General features: G+C 38.8%; 2 protein-coding genes across 2 annotated transcripts in view; one reads left to right on the top strand and one right to left on the bottom strand.

The window, feature by feature from the left end:
* Nucleotides 1-340: 340 nt before the first annotated feature.
* PSMC2 (proteasome 26S subunit, ATPase 2) lies at nt 341-5987 on the top strand. Its single transcript, XM_010724586.3, has 10 exons — nt 341-625; nt 1255-1354; nt 2053-2184; nt 2809-2881; nt 3026-3121; nt 3339-3503; nt 3967-4054; nt 4761-4963; nt 5521-5617; nt 5709-5987. Exons 1-10 carry the CDS (start codon nt 529-531, stop codon nt 5864-5866), a joined length of 1209 nt encoding a protein of 402 aa, XP_010722888.3. The 5' UTR covers nt 341-528; the 3' UTR covers nt 5867-5987.
* A 1857-nt stretch (nt 5988-7844) lies between these two features.
* SLC26A5 (solute carrier family 26 member 5) overlaps nt 7845-21330 on the bottom strand; it is a 31964-nt gene continuing 18478 nt past the window's right edge. Inside the window, exons 7-19 of the mRNA XM_003201893.4 lie at nt 20152-20304; nt 18932-19014; nt 18691-18838; nt 17701-17814; nt 17284-17361; nt 16298-16393; nt 14990-15096; nt 13743-13812; nt 12051-12143; nt 11223-11345; nt 10526-10738; nt 10196-10250; nt 7845-9644 (exon numbers count right to left, since the gene is read on the bottom strand). Of these exons, the coding sequence (XP_003201941.2) occupies nt 9502-9644; nt 10196-10250; nt 10526-10738; nt 11223-11345; nt 12051-12143; nt 13743-13812; nt 14990-15096; nt 16298-16393; nt 17284-17361; nt 17701-17814; nt 18691-18838; nt 18932-19014; nt 20152-20304 (1476 nt within the window). The 3' untranslated portion in view covers nt 7845-9501. The remainder of the gene's footprint in view (nt 9645-10195; nt 10251-10525; nt 10739-11222; nt 11346-12050; nt 12144-13742; nt 13813-14989; nt 15097-16297; nt 16394-17283; nt 17362-17700; nt 17815-18690; nt 18839-18931; nt 19015-20151; nt 20305-21330) is intronic.

Genomic DNA, 21330 nt, shown 5'->3' on the forward strand with positions numbered 1-21330 from the left:
TTTTTTTTTTTTTTTTTTCTAAATTGATACAAGGGGGACCTTGTAAAGCAAATCCAGGTCTGCCTGTGTTTGGCAGGGCACTGCAGTAAAATATTTTATCACAGATGAGAATATGGCTTCTGATTTGCACCATGAATATTCTGCTGGATTTGGAGATGGTAGAGAGTTTGGAGAGGAAATAAAAGCACTCATGCAAATAGGATTTTTCATTTCTGTGCTGTTTGCAGAACTCCTCCTGGACCTAATCTTTACTAAGACTTGTTTTGAAACTTAAGAATGGTTAAAAAAACATAAAACCAAACAAATTCCAAAGGAAAAACAAATCTGTGAGTAAAGATGTGAAAAAACTTCCACTTGCACACTGCTCGTAATTAACAGAAATGTGTTTATATGAGCTTCATAGTGTTGTCTTTGGTTGTGATCAGTAGTTTTTGTTATACCAAACCCATCCATTGAATATCTTGATGCTCAGCAGTTATTGGCACTTTTTCTTAAACATGAAATTATTGATTTGCAAAAATCAATGTGATGTTTCTTTTCCAGGGCCAGAGCACATACTCCAGGCAGATCAAGCAAGTAGAAGATGATATTCAACAACTGCTTAAGAAAATCAATGAGCTCACTGGTATCTTTCTTTCTTAACATGGCATTCAGTAGAAGAGCCACGAAAATGAGTATTTGAAGAAGCTGATTTCAAACCACTTCTTCATTGATGATTTTTAGTTTTTGCCAAAGGCTGCATTTCTTTATTTTTGTAACAGGCAATTTTTATTTTGTAGGTGATGGTCTTGCTTTTGATTGGGCAGAGCTAAGCTGCACATATACATCTGTAGTTTTGTAGTTTAACAAATTTGCATTTAAAGTTGTAAGCCTGTTCATTACAGTAGTGCGGAACAAATCCCTTTCTCTGTCACTAGCTAACTTACGGCTTGTGTCAAACTACATTTGAATCATGAGTGAACTTCTGTGTACTGCAGAAAGACAACAAATTATCAGTAAGTAGTGGTGCCACTCCTTGCCCAATGAAGAGAAGCATAGTAGAACAGATAGCTTAGTGGCGTGGATAGCCTGGCATTTGCATATTCAGCTGGCACAGTCTTGTATCTTTTAGGAATCTTGAAGTTCATTAATGTTGTGCATTTGCATTTAATTAGAGATCTCAGGAAGTTTCCTGCTGGCCTGTGTGTAAAGTTATTGATGTTTGAAGACATACCAGTTGCTTCTTCCTTCTCACCTTGTTTGTGTTGTACGCAGGAATTAAGGAATCCGACACTGGCCTGGCTCCTCCTGCTCTTTGGGATCTGGCTGCAGATAAGCAAACTCTCCAAAGTGAGCAGCCTTTACAGGTTGCCAGGTGGGTGGATTCTTTTTTTGACCTTACAGTGGAACTGCATAGTGTTAGAGAAGCAATTTATAATTCACATACTGTTTTTCTTTTTGAAGAAGAGTCATATTTTGTGCAAATTGAAAGTATTTTTTTATCATTGTATCAAAAAGCATACAAAATGTGTATAAAATGTGATATATGATGTTTTGCTTACAAAGAAGCAGCGTTGCTTCTGACAGGTTCTTGGCAGTACCAGGCAAGGTATTGGCAGGTAGGCCAACAGTCACATACAGAAAGAAAAGTTAAACTCATCCAGATGGTGAAGGGGCTCTCTGGCTGTACAGCACTCCTTCTCAGGAAGCAGCCTAGGTCTAAGAGATGCTCTGCCTTCAGTGCCTAGCCCGAATCTGAACCCAGGGTGGCTCCACCCCTTCTGGTCATGTGGGGAGCACAAGTGCAAACAATTTGCCTTGCTCCCTAGGCCAGCCACACCCCTTCACCAGGTGCTCAGTTACCAGTTCAAGCCCTGACTAAACCATTTCCCTACAGATCTATTTCATACTTGTGCTTCTGTTATTGTTGTATGATGCTATAATATTAGAATCACAAGTTCTGTAGCTCTTTTAATGTGTTGGGAGCATATATCCACCATCTCTATCCCGATGTTTACACAAATAGGCAGTTAATTCTTTTCCTGATGATGTTAATTGTATGTTGTGTGTTAGATGTACGAAGATAATCAATGCAGACTCTGAGGATCCCAAGTACATTATCAACGTCAAGCAGTTTGCCAAATTTGTGGTGGATCTCAGTGACCAGGTGGCACCTACTGACATAGAAGAAGGCATGAGAGTTGGGTAAGCAAAATCCTTTGTGTTACAGTTTTACTGAAGACTCAAGCTTCTCATCTGATCCATTAGTTTGACAGCTCAGCAACTGTCATTTGGTATTGTCACAGGGGCTGAAATACCAGTAAGGTCTTTCTGTTGGAAGACAGTTGCTAATCTGCATGCTCTATTTAGGATATTTTGAGTTTGATGTCATTCTGGTGAAAGTCAGTTCAGTGCATGAGACTGAAACCTTTCAGTGTGGGCCTCAATAGTCCCCACTTTCAGGTAGCCTGAGCAGCATGCTTCCACCTTGGCTGTCTTGGCAGATACACACAGAGCAGCTGCAGGAAATGTTTGCTGAAGAGATGAAGCCAGTTATCTTGAGAATCAATATTTTGCCAACTTGTTCTCTGGGATATTTTGATATTTAGTTTTTAAAATATTTTGGAATTAATATATTTTGAAATATTAAGATCATCTGCAGAGGAAATTCCAGTCTCTAGCCATTCTGTTAGCTTTAAGGGCTGGGTTATCTTGTTGCCAGAGAAAAGAATGGTTTAAGAATTCAGCTTCTTCTAATTTGCAGTTATTTCTTCATGACAGTTTTATTAACTGGTTTTAAAATAAATGTTCTTTACGCTTTCTCACCAGAGTGGACAGAAACAAGTATCAAATCCACATCCCCTTGCCTCCAAAGATTGATCCCACAGTCACCATGATGCAAGTAAGAACTGCCTTTGCTGATTTTACTTTGCTTTGTTCTCTCTACTAATTCTGATTACTTACAGTTTTATTCGTGGCAGTTGAAAGCCTACAGAGATATACTGCATCCAGGTGTTAACTGCTCGCTTATCTTTTTGTTGTGCAGGTGGAAGAAAAACCAGATGTCACTTACAGTGATGTTGGTGGTTGTAAAGAGCAGATTGAAAAGCTCAGAGAGGTGGTTGAAACCCCTCTTCTTCATGTAAGTAACCTTCAGATTGGAATTTTAATTGTTTTAAAGCTATGCTGATCATCTTTTAGCATTTGAAAAAGCAAGAAAAGAGTGTGTAAAAAGTCAAGGGAAAAGAGGTCTAGTTCTGACAAATGAAATCCAGTCTAGCCTGGTTCGTTTTGTTCTTCACTGATGATTTTCTGAATTTGCATTAATCTCTGATGCCTTCTGTTTCTCACCATTGCAGCCTGAAAGATTTGTTAACCTGGGAATTGAGCCTCCCAAAGGAGTGCTTTTGTTTGGGCCTCCTGGTACAGGCAAAACACTTTGTGCCCGTGCTGTTGCTAACAGGACTGATGCCTGCTTCATCAGAGTCATTGGATCTGAGCTGGTGCAGAAGTATGTGGGAGAGGTAAGAGCCAATTCTTAATGAAATGTGGAGTGAATCACAGGCCTGTAGTCCTGGGGATGAGACACCCTAGTAAGTCTAATGGATGAACGTACAGAAGATACAGGGGGGCAGAGGGTGTAGGTTGGGCAGTCAGTTACAAAACATGAACTATGTTGTCACCAATGAAATGAATTTTGCAGTTTAGAGTGTAATCTGTGTTTTGGGAGGACTCCGGAATGAGGATTTTGTTTCCAGCTCTACCACTTATTTTTCAGTTGGCCCTGATGTCATCTGTACTTTTTCTGAGTTCAAGAATAGTAATCTGTCTCTCATCTATAAATTGCTATAAGATTTATATCTTATGTTTGGTTTATACTAATAAAGGAGTTTTATCATTGGAAACTAGAATTGTTTGGAGGCGTGAAAGTTTTCCTTTTAACATGCTTTGAGTCTGTAACAAAGTCTTGATTCATTTTGCTTTCAGGGAGCTCGAATGGTTCGCGAACTCTTTGAAATGGCCAGAACTAAAAAAGCTTGTCTTATATTCTTTGATGAAATTGATGCCATTGGAGGTATGTCTGTAGTATGCATAGCTCTGACTTCATGGGAGAAATTGCAGATTTTCCTTTTGTGCCTTAATTCTTTATCCTGGTTGCTGCATTTCAAGAATTATGCTTGTAAATACCTAAATATTCTAAATATTTAGCAAAACTACTACCAGCACGTTAGTAAAAAAAATAAATCTGTGTTTGGAAGAAGTACTGTTAACTTAAACCCCCTTCAGGTTCTAGACTACTTAGCAAACGTTTACTACTACCTAAAAATCACGTTTTCTCTTCTCTCCCCTGAAGAAAGAAGTACTTCAGTCCTGAGAAAGTAGACTGTGGTTGAGGGGAGATGTTAAAACAGGAATCCAACCCATTTATAAATCTCAGCAGTTTGGCCTGTTATTAGGCAGGGAAGTGGGCCTTTTAATGTTAAGGGTGAATCATAGAATCATAGGATCACCAAGGTTGGAAAAGACCTCCAAGATCATCCAGTCCAACTGTCCACCTATCACTAATATTTCCCACTAAACACGGCGCTTATTATAATTACAGATACTCACTTTTTATTTGAAGTGTATCGTTTTGAATTAATTCCTTCATATCTTCTTTCAACTCATCACAAATATTTGTATGTAATTTAAATACACTTCTCCTGCTTTCTCACACGCAGCAGCTTTGATATCTGCCTGCTCTGAAGGTCTCTCTGCTGTTCTGTGTTCTCTCTGTCCAGGTGCTCGCTTTGATGATGGTGCTGGGGGTGACAATGAAGTGCAGCGCACGATGCTGGAGCTGATCAACCAGTTGGATGGTTTTGACCCACGAGGCAATATCAAAGTGTTGATGGCTACAAACAGGCCTGATACTCTGGATCCAGCTCTGATGAGGCCTGGGAGGTTGGATAGGAAGATAGAGTTTAGCTTGCCTGATCTTGAGGTCAGAATGCTTTCTTTCACTGCCAAATATTTTCTGATATCAGAGTGTTTCTTCAGTTGGGGCATTACTGTCTGGATGCAGTTTACAAGAGTTACCGAAAGCAGCGCTCCTAACTTATGTGAAACTCCATGGAAATTTGGGGGATTCAGTATGTGCCAAGGAAAGTTTTCTCACACTGCCCAGATTTCATCCCTGGCAGAGAACCTGTAGTTATGTTTGCTGTATATTTCTATTTCAATAGATAGGTAATCTATTAACTGGTTCTATAATTTAGTTCTTAAGCTGGAGTTTGTTTTATTTATCTCTTTTTTAAAGGTTTCTTGAAATACTCCTCCCAGTAGAACTCTGTAAGGTATTTTCATAATTAAGTTTCATGGACAACTAGTATTTTATTGCTCAGTTATTCTAGTCCAGACGTAGGAAACGGTAGTCAGGTACCAAGTAAGAATTTTATTTTCCATTTGTCCTTGCTGGGGAAGAGGACAGCTGTGCTGAGAGCAGGTCAAGTCGTCACCTCTTTCATTGTTTGAACTCTTCTGCCTTCTGTGCTTTTCCAGGGGCGGACTCACATATTCAAGATACACGCTCGCTCCATGAGTGTGGAAAGGGACATAAGATTTGAGCTGTTGGCTCGACTGTGTCCTAATAGCACAGGTAAGCTGAATTTTCATTTAGCCATTTTGTGTATGCTTCGTCACCACTGGTGGTCAGTGTTGAACTTATTTGTTCTTTTTTTTTTTGAAAGGAGCTGAGATTCGCAGTGTCTGCACAGAAGCAGGCATGTTTGCAATCCGAGCACGCCGAAAAATTGCAACTGAGAAAGACTTCTTAGAAGCAGTGAACAAAGTCATTAAATCCTATGCAAAATTCAGTGCTACTCCCCGCTACATGACCTACAACTGATATCTTGGAGTGCTTTTCCTGTTTCTGCAGTTAAATTTCTGTGAAACCAAAATCTGTACGTATGTGGTAACTCCTGGCTTGTTCTTGGAAGCTAGAAATAAATGAAGTGTTCCGAACAACAGGTGGGATTTCCTTATGGATGTGTTTTGCATTTAGTGGAGTCTTGCTGCTATAGAAATCTCGAAGTCTGATAACACAGCAATATATTTTTTAAAGCATGTACATACATGAAACAAGGCAATCTTGAGCTAGGTCCCCAGTCACTGTTTATACCCCCAAACCTATCATCTTTGCTGTAGAGGCACTACAGCATTCCTAAAGTGTGTGCAGTGTTTCCTAAGTTTTGATATGTCATTACACAGAGGGTGACCTTGATTGGGTACTCATCCTTCATAGCTTACAGTTAGACAACTTTTGTAGCAGACAGCATTAAAAGGGTGATCTTTATTCATCTACCATGTTCTTGCAGCTTGGTCACTGAAAAGCAGCCTTTCATTTTCTCTTTTTTCAAGCGTTGCATGAAAATAGAAAAAAAGCATGAAGGAACATGGGAATGTAAAGCCTTATGGGGAACTGTTACATCTTAAATGTGAGAAAAGTTATATCAGGCTTTCTTACAAAAGAAGTGTTTGCAGTAGGGAAAGTGTATGCAGTGAATGGATTTTGTTAGACTTTTGGCCAAAGCATCAGTGCCTTAATAAACAAATTTAGGCATTCTGGTGTATTTGCCCATGTCTGATCCAAAAACTGATCTCAGTGGTTATTTTTGTAAGAACATTTTGGAGGGGGGTGCAGATTTAGTGGTAGGAAGAGAATGTTGCCATTTTGAGCCAGAAAGTAAAGTGGCTCAGAAAGTAGCAATGATTCAATATCAGATTATCAATACAGTGCTTGAAATTAAATGCATCTTCTACTTTAGCAGGATGAGTGAAGGATGTTCAAAGAATTTGGAGCTGATCAGGTATCCTGTATAATCAGTGCTTTTGCAGAGAATAGGGGGAAGGGAATATTCTGAGAATTAAGTAGCATCTCAGCATCAACTGAGACTTGGGTTGTGCAGTGCTATTTGCTGTCGTGAGGCTGCAGCAGTGAGGATCTAAATGTAATGAAGAGGAGAAAGAGCGGAGTCCTCTCCTGAGTTTAAAGGATGTGTTTGTTTGATGTTGCACTGACAAGTTTAAGGTAACTGAAAGTTAAATCCTATCTAAACAGCAGTGGGAAGATGAGCTTTTCAGTAGGTAATGGGCTGGAGTAGGAAGCGCTGGGTCAGCTGGTAGCAACAAAGCACAGGAATGTGAGACTCAACAAAAGCTTCCAGATTTTATGTTGCTGGATGGATTACTGACAGTGCTGGTAATAATCAGGAGCAAGTTGCACAGTATTAGTGCTGCACAGGCCGGCATGTAGGATGGTCTTGGCAAAGGCTTTTGATCCATTTTTTCAGCAGTTCCCCAGGCAAAGCAGCATTAATTGCACCATGGTGTGGCCTGGTGTACAAACAGTTGTATTGTTTTAACCTAATCCCACATACATGTGCGCACTTGTTTGCTCATTTGATGTCACAAAGTACAGCTGACCAGTTGTAGGGAAAGGTATCTTGCCTGAGAAAAGCACTTGTTGCCCAGAAGCTACAGATTACTAAAGTACAACCATAAGTAGGCATAACTTTTCTATAGCTTTTCTGAAAGTCTCAGTCAAAGAACAGAAGATGTGCACAAGTAGGAGGAAGGGAAAGAAAAACACCACCAGCTACTTCCCCAGACCAACTTTAGACTGTGCATGGCTGCTAAAATGAGCAAGAGAGAGAGATTTTTGTTAGGTTTCTTTTTCAGAAGCATTGATGTTTCCATGCCGGATTTGATGCCTGGAAGGAGCTGCATACCAGTGGTAACCCTTCCCAGCCCACTCCTTAACAACAGACATCAGTTCTGCAGTGTTGGCTTGTCCCACATACAGTGTCTTGCTGAGACAAAGTGGAGAGTTTCGACAAGTCCTGATAATTACTTTATTTCAGAATTCGACAGGATTTTGATGTGAACAGAAGAGACTACATAGTTAAAAACCGAAGCTGCAACAAGCTGAAGTAGAAAAATATACACTGTATGCAGATACAAAGGCTTGTTAAACTAGTAAACATTATAAAATGTACCCAAAGTTGTTTAAGTAAACACACACTGTGTTAACGTGCATTCATACTTTGAACTCCAGCTAAGCAGTATCTTCTGATGCAGAAAGCTTCCTATCCCTGGTGGCAGGGGATTTGGAGGAAAGAAAACATCTTCCTATTGCCCCTGGTTCTTGGGAAACTCGGTTTGCCTGAAGCAAACCATAATTGCAACAGTGTGAACCAAAATAAAAAATAGCAAGTTCTGCACTAAGAAGAGAGGAAATCATCTGAATTGCTGCATGCACAGGACCTTTGCTTTGAGGGTGCAAAACAAAATGGCACTGATCCTCCTCTACTGCCCATGTGCTACTGAAATAGCTCACAGAGGAACACTTCCAGGCTCCTACCTCTAATCAGATTCATACTGATAGTTCAGGGAATAACAGGCATTATTTTGCTTGAAGTGTTTCCAAATTTTATGTTTTAACCTGAAGTTAAACAGTGCTATAGTGGCCAGGTTGTAAAGACAAAAGAAAGAAAAAAGAAAAAAAAAGAACCTACTTTTTCATTAAAAATAGCCAAATGCATTTTTGATTTCTACTGAAATCTATTTCACAAAACTTAAAAGCTGAGGCAGAAGCAGCTGTGCTGGTAGGTAGAAAGACATCTCAGGCAATGGAAAAGTACTCCTCTTTTGGACCTCTGAGACTTCGGACTGTCTAACCTTCTATTCCAGCTTAAGAGACTGCATATAGGGCATCAGTTCTTAAGTCCATTTTATCAGACCTCATTCCTGGCATAAACAGCTCTTGTCTTCAAACATGAGGACAACATAATTTTTGCTTAAAATGTGTTATATTATTTTCTAGAAGGTATAACTAGGTTTTGGCAGTGTGAGTACCATATTGATAACATAATAATTAAACAATGGTTTTCTAATATGAAACTCACAGTGAAAACACGTGGGCAATGAAGAGATCAGCACATTTGAGACAGGTTAGATATCTAAAATAAACAAAATGGTACCATCAAGATTTAAAAAGAACAGCAGCTAATGTTACCAGTGTGAATTCATTGATCCAGCTGGCAGAGTACTAGTTTATATAAAATCTGTGGTATGCAGATGTTGACATCAGGCTTTAAAAGCTGTTTAAGAAAATTCTGTAAAGACACTGGTACAGTACATTGGAACTGCAGAACAGTTATCTTCTGCAAGTGAGTTAAAGTGCCCATTTTCTCAACAGGAGTAGGAATGTCACCTTGTCTATCAGATTGTAGCATAATACAACAACTTTTCTCATCTTGCATAATTGTAAGGTCATGTCACTGAACGGCAATACCCTGATTGAAGGAAAAAATTCAGGAGCATGAAGGCTTCCAATTCTTTGTCCACTCTTCCTACAGAAAGTAAGCCCCACTCTATACCCGTAGATACAGACAGCCTTAGATACTCTTTAACCTGTGCAAATTGAATATTCAAAGTCTCTATCAGCATAAATCCAATGTCCGTTTTGCCAGTTGCCACTCTTCAGTGGTGTAGGGCAGTCTGTGAAGCAGACCTGTCTTTCACTCGGCAAGCAAGGACAGCGTCATGAATACTGTGAAACACCAACTCTCTTGTTACAGTGTTATCAAAAAAATTCAGTCTGGTCAGCTCATTCATAACTGGGCCTACAAAATAAAAAACCCCACAAACACGGCATCAGTGCACAAACCAAAGTACAAGGATGGAAAACAAAAAATAATTCTTGTCAGGAAGACACTGACAAGAATTATTGAGTGCTACTTGTCACTACTTAAAACATTTAAAACATCCGGACGAATCATTACTCTTCTATTCCAAAAGAAAGTATTCCTCCTTTCTAGCTATACAGAGAGGTCTGTTATTGGCTGAAGATGCTACAGTTCCAAATATTGGGAACACTTCAAGTTTTTCTTATTACATTATTTAGAACAAGTGCAAACTACAATGTGTGTCATTCACAGTTTGCCAGCTGGAAAAAATGAGAGCAAGATCTAGTCCTCAGAGAACTCATTACATCAATGCTTCACTTCCAGTGAAGTGAAGACTCTAGGAGCTTGCTCTTTCCCAAATCCAATTTTAATGCAAAATTAGCACTGATACTACTGAGGCACCTGGCAGCAGAAAATAAATTCAAGGCCAGAGGAAAAGAGATGAAATATAGTCTTTCCTACAAAGGCACACAAAAAGCTCAACTCACCACTACAGCTGGCAATGCAGACACAGACACCAACTTCTTTGTATTCTTTTATAACCTGCAAAAGAGTTAAACTGAAGTTAAACATGGGTATATCATTGTGCACATAGCAGTTCTGGAAGATGTAAGCTTGTTACCATGAGAGCTGCACTTTCCACATTCCTTAGTATTCAACTGAAACTTACAGAGCTAGAGAATTAAAGTCATGATTATATGAGATATGGTCTTGTATCCCAGCTGACATTTACATCCCAGGACAGGCTTCCTGGTAAGTACTTAATTTACATATTAACTATGTTTTTGAAAAACAAACAAACAAACAAACAGACTTACTGATTTTAATGTTTTTGCTCCAACTGAATCCACAAAGTTCACTGGGGTGAAATCCAGAATTAAAGAATGGATGTTTGTTTTGGGCTCCACAAAGTGTTCAAGCTCATCAGGAGACCCATCTTGTACACCAGCATCCACAAATGCAAATTTTCCATTTACAGGTAACCCGTCATTTGCTATCTCATGTTTTACGCTCGCTTCCACATCATTGGTCTGTGAGAGAAGATAAATACAATTAAATGATAGCCAGCACTCATCCAATGTAGATCCCCTTCCTCTCCACACACGTTCTTCCAGATGCCAGAATCAACAGTGTGGTATCTATTTATTACAGCTTCTCATTTGAATTAATTTTATTATATCCTATTTCCACATGATTACTCCAAGCGTGAAGGAGAGAGGGGCAGAAGTAGAATCCTCCATCTTCTGCTCACAGCACTGCTGTTACAGTATGACAGTGTGAAGGGCTCTGCTCCACTAATGCTGCACCTGAATGTAACTAAGGTTCAACATGATTATCCATTCCAGTCATGATCCTCTGACCCACAGTATTCCTTAGTAGTCTGTCCTTTACACTTCACAACACTTTACAGTGCTTGTATTCCAAGCTTTCCTACCTGAGTAACACCCAGTATCTTGTATAAACAAGAATGGTAACACCAGAGAGCATCATGATAAAGTAGAGGTAAATATTTACCGGAGAATTCACCAGCTTCAGTACAGCTTTCTTTTTGACTTTATTGGCCTTCTTTACCTCCCTGGCATGCTTCTTCTGGGCTTTTTTTCTTGCTGCTAATATGGCACAAGGGTCCACTCCAGTCTGGCATGAAAAGAAAGCACGATCAGACAAGATTCAGCTTGTTAGGATGACACTGCAGTATCAATTAGCGCTGAATTCGTCACTGCCATAAATTTTGAAGAAGCCTGCATTATTCAGTGTTCCTTGGTGGTGGTGAGAACAGTATAAAGGAAGAAGGAATAATCTTCGCAAGCACTGTGTTAAGATGAGGAGGAGATGCATAACATTCCTCTCTTGAGGTCAGAGGTGCCATATTTCAACAGAATGCTGATTTGAGTGCAGAAAGTGAAGGGGAGATAAGTGTGCGTGGACACAAATTGCTAATACCTCTTGCTTTCTGAAGAAGTACCACCCACCTCTTTTGTGTAAGACTCGTCAAGGGAGCTACAGAAAAATGGTTCAGAAATTAGTAAGGATGTAATTGTTACCAGTCAGGCAGTTCTGTCCTTAGCTAGTTCTGTTACTGCCATTTCCACTCAGTCAGACCTGGGTTAGGCAGGAGGTGAAGCATACTCTGTATGTTGTTTATTCCCTCCCCATGTTGCTGTTTGCTAAAATGATGTGCAGTTGGCTGCAGATCACCTTCTCATATTTTACTGATGACCGGAGGGCACCAGAGAAACACTGCATTAGGGGCTACACTGAAGGCCCTGAAAGATGAACGTGTTTCAGAAAAAAAAGTTTGAAATTTCAAGACATGGGTATTAAAGATTTTGCTTTAATCACCTTTTTCTTCAGTGCACTTGTGTATGACTCACTATTGGCAAAATAAAGTGACGTATTAGCTTGAAATATTTTTATTCCAGGGTATTCTTTAACCTAAGGAAAAAAACAAACATTGATGTGTTAAATATTGCCTGCATAAGTACAAGACATGAGGATACCTGTAAACACACAGCCGAAAAGCCAACTCAGAATGGCTATTGGCATGATCAAGGATAGTCAGCAGTGCTGTGAGCAAAGCCAACTGGAAGATCAGAGCCTCCCTTTCAGGTGTCATACTGCACAGAATCAACATCATGTGACACTTCTTCTGTTTCAAAGAAAGATATAGCCATCTAAAGGAATGAAGTATTTACAGTTCTCTGATGATTCTATTTGCAGCTGATATTAATACGAGGAAATCATGCAGATTTAGGAACGCTTCCTTTTAGCCTCCCTTTATATGGGCATGATTTCCTTCTTTCTTTCTCTTTCTTTCCTGTGTCCTCAGCTACCAAAACAAGAGCCTATAGTTTTAGCCTTTAAGAATCTTGGTTGTAAACAGGCCTTTTTGTAGGTCTCAGTATCACTTCTTACCTTTACTTTAAATTAAGTAATCTCTGAGCAGCCTGCACTCTGACATTTTACATGAAAACGACCTGACCAGCAGCAGAGATCCTATGCTGCCAATCTCATCTTTATACAGGAGTAGCAAAAGCAAATTGGACTCGGTATAACAAAAACAAAGTCTCTTCTTCTTTGAATATGGCTATAAGCATGTCCGTATATACTTTTGCTTTGCATCATATTCTAAACCCATCCCATTCTGTAGTTCTATGATCTTTAAGGACCCTCCCAACCCACCCCACCCCATTCCATCACCAGAACTACTGGTGAGAGAATGTTTTTAGGTTACTGCATGGTCTTTTCATATGGGTTTTTATCAACTGGTTCCTGAGTAAAGAGGGATGTAGCCTTCAAAGCAGCACCTATGAGAACATGGCAAAGCATACAGGAAATTGTAGCTGTGGTTTGTGAATAAATGCAGCATGCTTAGCTCCATTATTGCTAGATCCTATGTATTTACAAAACATACTGCTTTTGCCAGGCTTTTGGTTGAACAATATCACATTTATAAGAAGCTAAGCACATGGCAAACAATTATGCCATTAATCAAGTCTGTTTAATGAGCAGGGGATAGGATGAAGGCAGGGACATGCTGTTTAATAAAGCTTGTGCCTGGGGCCCACGGTACAGGAAGGATGTGGAGCTGTTGGAAAGGGTCATGAAGATGATCAAACAGCTGGAGCACCTCTCCTGTGAAGAAGGGTTGAGGAAGTCGGGCTTGTTCAGCCTGGCGTTCCAGCCTTCCAGTACTGGAACAGTCCTGGTGCTTATAGGTTTCATTTAATACTGTCACACAATTAAAGAAGCTGGCCTTGATTGCAATTGTGTACACAGGAAGTTCAGCATTTACATTTCTACAAATTTTACCATTCTGTATTAGGCCAGCGCAATGATAATTAGTGTAAAGGTTACTTTTGATCAGCTCTAGTCAAACATATATGCAGGACAAGAAGGTAGCATTCTAAACAACATGGCTTTTCCTATTAACATTTATTTGCTTCCTGAAAGATATCACAGGTGCATATCAGACAACTGCCACAGTCATCTTTGTTCCAATACGTAAAACCACGCACAAAAATACACTCCTACCTCTTCATACTCTTCCACATCACAGTAGATATCTGTGTCAGGAATCTGACCAAGGATTCTGTATTGAGGTCTGGAGGGAAATGGAGGCAAACATTTCACTATTATCACTTAAAAAGTGGAAAAGTGAGTACTTAAATATTTTGAATCTTATTTTAAATAGTCGTTCTGTCTGCCACAATTTTATCTAAATGTGCTCAAATGCAGTGGTGGTTTGTGGAAGAAACAAAACCAAGGGGCCATTAAGGGGCTATTTAGTGATAAGTCATGTCAATTGCTTCTGTCAATGCAGAAACAATCCCGAAACTTAGCACTGTAGTGCTGCCATTTTCCAAATAGCATTGGCCACAGCATGCGGAGTTACAGAGTAAGTTTTCTTTGGTTTGAACTGGTGCAACTTCATTGACTATCTTATAAGTACAGCAGCTCAGACTGGCACAAAATATGCTGCAGCTCCAAAAAGCCTGCTGCCAGGTCAAGCATGCCTGAGAAGATGAACATTCCCAACTGAGAGGCAGTACGACAGCAAAGAACTGTGAAGTTTGCAAGGATCAAACCACGTACAGCTGGCAGAAGAATACACTTATTTATGCAGAGTGGAAATCTCAGGATTTGGTTTCATTCCAACGCAGATGGAAATGAAGACTTCTACAGATTTTCCATCTAGATAACCAACACCTTGAGCACAGAGACCTTGTGTAACAGGTGAAGTCCTATTCACACATGCTAGAAATCATTCTGCTCTAGATCTGGAAGACAACTTTTACTGTGAACTAAAAGCTTTGTACTGAGAGCAAGAAGTGATCTGAAAAACTAGAAGGGCATGGATACTTTTTTGATGATTTAGGACTTCTTTATAAAATTCTTAAACATTTAGCTAGTGATAATCTGACACAGCTTCTTTAGTTTGACTGTGAAAGTGCACAGAAAAGGTAATCATTTACTGAATCTAACACCAAACAGGTTTGAAGTTCTGAATTCCAAGCATTAAAAACAATACAAACAAGATTAAATTAAGTAAGAAATCAAAATTCCCATCTATGACTGAAATTTTGTTCTCAGAAAAATAAAATTTGAACCCTAGATCAGGGCCATGGGTCATGTCCTGCATGAACTACATTATGAAGCAGATTCTATACTGTATGCAGTTGAAGGGAGAGGAAAGGTCTGCTGCTTATTTGCATCCCTTAAACAAACAAAACCACACAGAAGTCCAACAAACACTGATGTTAATAAAGAAGAAATCTGACCTTTGTGTTCTGTAAATAACAGTTATCATTGCAAATGCTACTGCAGTAAGCAAACCGTAGTCTAGTCCCAGGAAAAGAGAAGCCACAAAAGCTACAACCCAGATGGCCTAAAACAAAGAAAAGTTCTGAATTAATATGCATCTCCTGTTAACACAAAAACAATAGCATAGTTCAGCCTGAAGTCTATATATCTCTTCTGCTCAGGAACAGGCTAGGATGTAATTCATCATGATAGCAGACTGTAATTGCCTTAACTTTTGAAAAGGGTGTAAAAGCTCAAGGCACATTAACATAACATCTGACAAATTGTCCAAAATTAATAAATATATTAAGTCCTATTCTCCAAAGAATACTGAAGGAGACTCCCAATGCTGAAGGATAAAGATACACATAAAGTATGCAAAAGTAGCTCTCATTTATTTCCATCTTTTACAGAGCAGTTGTTGCAAACTCTGCTATTTGCAGTGTGAACTGTAAGCTGTATAAATAAAACACACAAAGAAGGATTGGCCTAAGAACTCTTGAACAATTAATCGTCTTTGCCTGGATGAGACACCTGATTCCATACATATACTGAGAAGAGCTTGCTACTAAAAAAGGAAGAACTCAGTGCCATACCATATAGAAACTAGTTGCATTTCTGAGCCAGCAGAACTATTTCACAGATCTCAAAGAGCAGCTCAAGCCAATAATGGGGACATACCATTTTATTCTGATGATCTCAAGGATTTAGTTCTGTGGTTGTCCAGAATTTTGGAAATCCTCATATATATATATGGCTGCAATTAACTCCTGAGGTTGGGTATCTGACCCATGGGGTCAAGTACTACCTATCTGTCAGTACACTGAGGTCTCTGCCACATCTCCACGTTCCCCCAGAAGTAAGCACACTGCTACAAATCACAAATCGTCTTACTTCAAGTCAGTAACAAACTAACATTAATCCAGAAAATCACTACGGACAGGTTTTTGGTTAATCTTAGAAGATGACAAATGCTTTCATGTAGTTTTCTGTTACTCTGTGTTTCAAATTCCTTTCAGACATTACTACAGCCTTCAGTACAGTTCCTATAGCAACACTGCAAAAGCTTTGCTTTTACCACAACTAAACTACTCCTGACCTGAGCTAAATGCTGTTGAACAAGCACAAAAACGTTCTTGTCTGCAACAGATCACTCTCCAAGGGTATTTAATGTCTTACAATGCAATTTGTAATTCCCTGCTAAGTTTCTACACTGTTTTGGAGGATAGGGAGGAGCAAAACTTTTAGTACAGTTAAATATATGCTCTGAGCTGTCCATTACTCACCAATTCAATCTTACTGGTTCTCCAGAAGTGGGCGACGTCTCCAAACTGTTTAAACATTCCTTTCAGGTTCACCATTACAATTGCAGCCAGCACTGTCTAGGAAAATTACAAAAATGTTATTTTCAGAAGCAAAAGATACCTGCTTCAAAGCATCCAAAATAACTGTTTTCTGTTCTCATAAAACTGATGTAAGTCTACTGCAGATGTTCAGCTTAAAAAACAACTTTTCAAGTATTCAGTGGAGATATATTTTTCTTCCTGTTACAGAAATGGCAAGCCAGAATCAGTACAATTTGATTTACTCTCCTTCCCAGCAAGAGAAATCGTGTATCCCTGAGCTTCAGGCTGCTGCAGTTATAATGCCTGCAGTACTTGAAGCAGCTGTAATCTCAGATTCAAGTTTCTCTGCAATATCTTGTAAAAATTCTTATGGGTGTGAGCCAATATACATCTCGTATTAAGAAAGCAAACAAACAAAAAACAGCAAAACAGGAATTGTATATCATCCCATGCATGTCATCAGAATCATGTTGGTTTTTTTAATCAGTGTGTATCCATTCACATGAATAAAATTTAATAGAAATAAGTAAAATTGGTTTTACTTCAACTCATTATGCTGAGCCATCACCAAACCCCAACCCTCTCCAGCTGATTTATAACTGTCATTTAACTTTCCAGCCTTCCTATCCTGCAAAATAAAAAAAAAAAGTGGAATCATTTGAAGATATTAATTTTATGTCTTAAAACCAGAGTCCAGAATGCTCAATATTAAAAACAATAACAAAACAACAGCATGCTGTATTTTTCAAAATATTTATTAATTGTCAATCTAACTTACAGCAAGAATCTACACAAAATTGAAGGGTTTCTGAACCAAGCTCTAACTGACTGCTCACTTATCAACCACTCCATAATCTCTGCTGTAAGCAATACTAGCTGGCTTCTGTTCACCAACATGCAGTGCTTAGTAGGCAAAACTACCTTACCTGTGGAAGTGGCTCGAAGAGGTATCCAATTGCCACAATTACCAACAGAACCATAATTGAAGAGAGTGCACCTGCAATCTGAACAAAATAAGCAAGAAATGACATCTGAATAGCCAGAAATGGCCCAAAAGGGCAGTATTACTCATGAGCTAACGCTTCCTGTGCTTCCCAAAAGGCTGGTTGAGTCATTTCTGATCCCTCCCACAAAATTTGTCCATTCTCACTGTCATGTAGCCTCCTATCCTGACCCAGACAGGATATGAAACAGGGGAAACTGCAGTTACTTCTTCTGGCCAAGGCAGAGAAAGGCAGTCTAATGAAACTCCAGTCTTCAGCTTTGGAGCACAAAAATTGGAAAGAAAAAAAAAAAAAGGAAAAAAGAAAGCAAGCTTTGGCTCTAAATTTGGGTTTACATACCTGAGTTTTCCCACCAGTGCTTTCCTGAACAAGACTCCGGGACATTGAGCAAGTGATTGGAAAGCTTTGGAAAAACGACCCCACAGAGTTACATATTCCCAATGCAATAAGTTCCTGTGTTAAAAAAAAATCAGAACAAAACAAGAGGCAGTTATGCCTAGCAACTGTATGAAGGTGGATCTATCCATACATAATAACAACTACCTCTTATTTACAGTGCTTTTATAGCTACCTTATCATACCTTGTACATGTGAGAGAACCACAAGTACAAGCTAATGCACATTAAATCATCTGTTAAATGAAGTATTTGATAAAGTGCTGGAGACATTTCTCATCCTTAAGCGTTACTGTGATTAGTGAGACTGAAAATTAAAATGAATGATAGAATTGTTTGTTTTTAGGAATTTTTTTCAACTCATGGATAACTTGAATTTTAATGCTAAAATTGCATCAAAAATGTTTATCATACAAATAATGTTCTCTGCTTTCTACTCTAAAATATCTATTTATTAAGAATAAAACAAACAACAACTATATTACCACCCACAGGAAACAAACCAACTATTTGCAATGGATAAATAAAAAGTAAAACATGACTGGAATTTCTAAAACCATATATAATAGTTCTTTGGTACAGAAGATGATACATTATCACATGGGAACTCAATGTTCCACTGTGAAGGAATGCAGAAGTAAAACAGGCGCCTATTAGGAAAGTAGCCTAAGTAATGACTGTCCCAACAATTATTATTTGTGCACACGTCCAACTTTAACCAAAGTTTCCCAAAACAAAGGTATAAGTGTAACTAGTCATTAAAACAGAGCTACAAGAGCTTAAAATAACTCCTGGCATTTAATTGTGTAGGCTGCCAAAAACTTGATTCCACAGTGAAAGAAAAACCCATTCTTGTCCAATATGTCTTTCTGCTTTAATAAAGAAATGAAGGTGACAGTGAACATTTTCCATAGAAAAATTCAAATACTTTTACCTGATTCCCATCAATGGTGTAACCATGTTTAAGGGCAAAGATCTTGGCCATAGATACAGCCATTGAAAATCCAACTATTGCTATTGCTACTGCATCTATAAATATTGCTGGGATGAGTTGAATCTCAGGAACTGATGGTGCACTTAACCTTGGAGAAGAAATAAATGGTTACAATTACTATAACAAAAGCTACACGTAATATGAAAAAGGTATAGTTTGAATGAGAATATAACACCCCTACCCTTGAGGAATTTTCCCAACAACATCCACTCCATATGACTCAGTCAGATTCATTCCAGCTGAAACTCCTGTGCCGATAATGACCTAAAAACCCGCAAATGCATGAAGGGCTAAGAAGAGATAAATATGTCTGAAGGAATAATAGCTTATTGTAAGTAATACACAAAGGATAACATTCATTTGTCAATCAGTTTTCTAAGAGTTAGTGGTTATAGAAGCAGATAAAAGGAGGAAGTTCTAAAGTTTTCCATTCATCACCTTCAACCCTTGCTGATTTCATTTGCTGGAGACAGTTAAATGGATCATGTTGTGGTATGATCCAAATCACACAAACACCCTTTGCTTGAGCTAAGCCCAGGTAGAATAGCATGTATTGGGAAATGCAAATAGCACCACAGAATAGCATGTATTAGGAAACTCAGTGCAAGAGAAGGATTCCACTGCCATATTTTCTTGTGCAGAGTATGCAAATATAACAGGTGCGGGAGCAATGAAAGCTACAGGTCTAAGATTGTGGTGCTATTGCCTTACTATTAAACAATACTCTAAAGCATCTCCTCCATCATCTCTGAGAAGCACCTCTTTTCTTCATTCCTCATGCAGGTTGTATCCATGCCTTCAGCTACTCCCTTGGCTGTGATTTTGTGCAGGTTGTTTGCTAGCTCTAGTTATCTGAGAACTCATTTTTAAATCCAAACACTTTTAAAGGTGAAAGTTAATGTGAGATGTGGACTAGTAAGATGGTCTGATACTTGACTGCAGGACTGATTGTATTTTTAAAAACTACACTAAAATCCATGCATAGAGCAGTTTCAGAAATAGAGAAAGGAACAAGTCCCGCTGTTTCCTGCTCCTCTTTCTACCACTGCATTTTAAAAAGAAAGCAAGCCCTGCAGAATCTCTAGAACAGGCATCTGTAAGCACCTTTCAACAGGAGGGGATTCTGAACTCTTGTACTCCATGCTGCTCAGAGGCATGTCATGCCGAGACTCACTCAGTTGCCAAAGCTCAATTCTTATTTGGGAGTTCTTGCCTAAAACTTGGGTACATCAGTGCCTAAATCTCAGGAGCACCCAAACTCTCAACTGGACCAAGTCTCAAACAAATTACATTCCACAGAAGTTACCCGAAAGCCCCACAAGACTTGATAAAAAATGAGATCAATTCTACAACTTTAGAAGAGGTATATGATTAAGCTACAGAATTTCACAACTGACTTACCACAATGATCTCCATAGGAATAGGAACTGGCAGTTTCTTCTTAAAGCGGAGATTGATTTCCTTGCCAATCAGCAATAGAGCAATGCATGTTAATCCAACAATCAATGCAGCAATATTGGTTGTTGTTATTTCTGAAAACACAGCAGCTAGGCTCTGTAAGACAATAGGAGTATCTCCATGAAGATCATAATTATTCAAATTTATTTTCTTAGGGTATTTGCCTGCTGTTTTTATTCTACATCTATAACTGCAGCCAATCATTGCTTCACCCAAATCCCCACTGTTCCAACAAAATACAGAAGTTCAGAGTATTTCAATGAGGGAAATAGATTCGCAACCACTTATAGTATCAATCTTACTCAAATGGGTCAAAACTTTGAGAACAATTGCTATCATGGGGGGAAAAGTCCAAAATCTCTTATGCTCAGCATTTTCACACATATTTCATACAGGCATCGACCTGAAAGGAGTAAATACCAATCTCTTCTAATACCTTCAAGTATTCTTTGGCAAGTCACATCTATTCAGAGCTGCAAAAGCCATTTCTAAAGGATAAAGCTGCTGATACCACCACTGAAGTTACTATAGCAATGTGATTAAATAACAACAATCTTGCAACAACTGGCCATTACTGCAAAGTTCTTTCAGCTGAAAAACACTATTAGAAAGGGTGTTAGAAAAGGAAGCTTTCTGAAACACAAAAGTTACTAGAGGGTAAATAAATCCTTTAACCATTACTCCATCTTCTTCCACAGCATTTTAAAAAGATGACATAAATGACCCCTGGAGAGGTCTTTGAAAGAAGAGACACATATCCTGCATTAGATATTAGGAGAATTACAGCAACTACCGGAATATTATCAGAGTCCTGGCAGCTCACTTTGAATGCACACCTTCCCTCCGAATTGTTTGGCAGTTAGTATTCTCATATCTATATTACTGAACTAAACAGTAAATTCAGCAAGTAATTATTTAGCAAAATAATTTAGCAATCCTGTGTGGCCCTGTTTCCAAAAGGTTTGTTGAATCTGAGCAATTACACAAGAAAGATTTCCAAGAAACATTTCCTACAGCCTTCACCACTGAACTGAAATACTGAAATACTGATTGCTCAGCAATAAAAAAGCTTCAATCTGTTTAAAAGCTTTGGATCTCATAGATACTTCAGACTTTCCCTAT

The sequence above is a fragment of the Meleagris gallopavo genome, chromosome 1 (genome assembly GCF_000146605.3).
Source record: "Meleagris gallopavo isolate NT-WF06-2002-E0010 breed Aviagen turkey brand Nicholas breeding stock chromosome 1, Turkey_5.1, whole genome shotgun sequence".
NCBI classification, from domain to species: Eukaryota; Metazoa; Chordata; class Aves; order Galliformes; family Phasianidae; genus Meleagris; species Meleagris gallopavo.

Coding starts and splice junctions, on each gene's coding strand:
- PSMC2 (XM_010724586.3), top strand. CDS start 529: ATGTTTCTTTTCCAGGGCCAGAGCACATACTCCAGGCAGATCAAGCAA. Junction 3,122..3,338: donor TTGAAACCCCTCTTCTTCAT/GTAAGTAACCTT, acceptor TCACCATTGCAG/CCTGAAAGATTTGTTAACCT. Junction 4,964..5,520: donor TTAGCTTGCCTGATCTTGAG/GTCAGAATGCTT, acceptor GTGCTTTTCCAG/GGGCGGACTCACATATTCAA.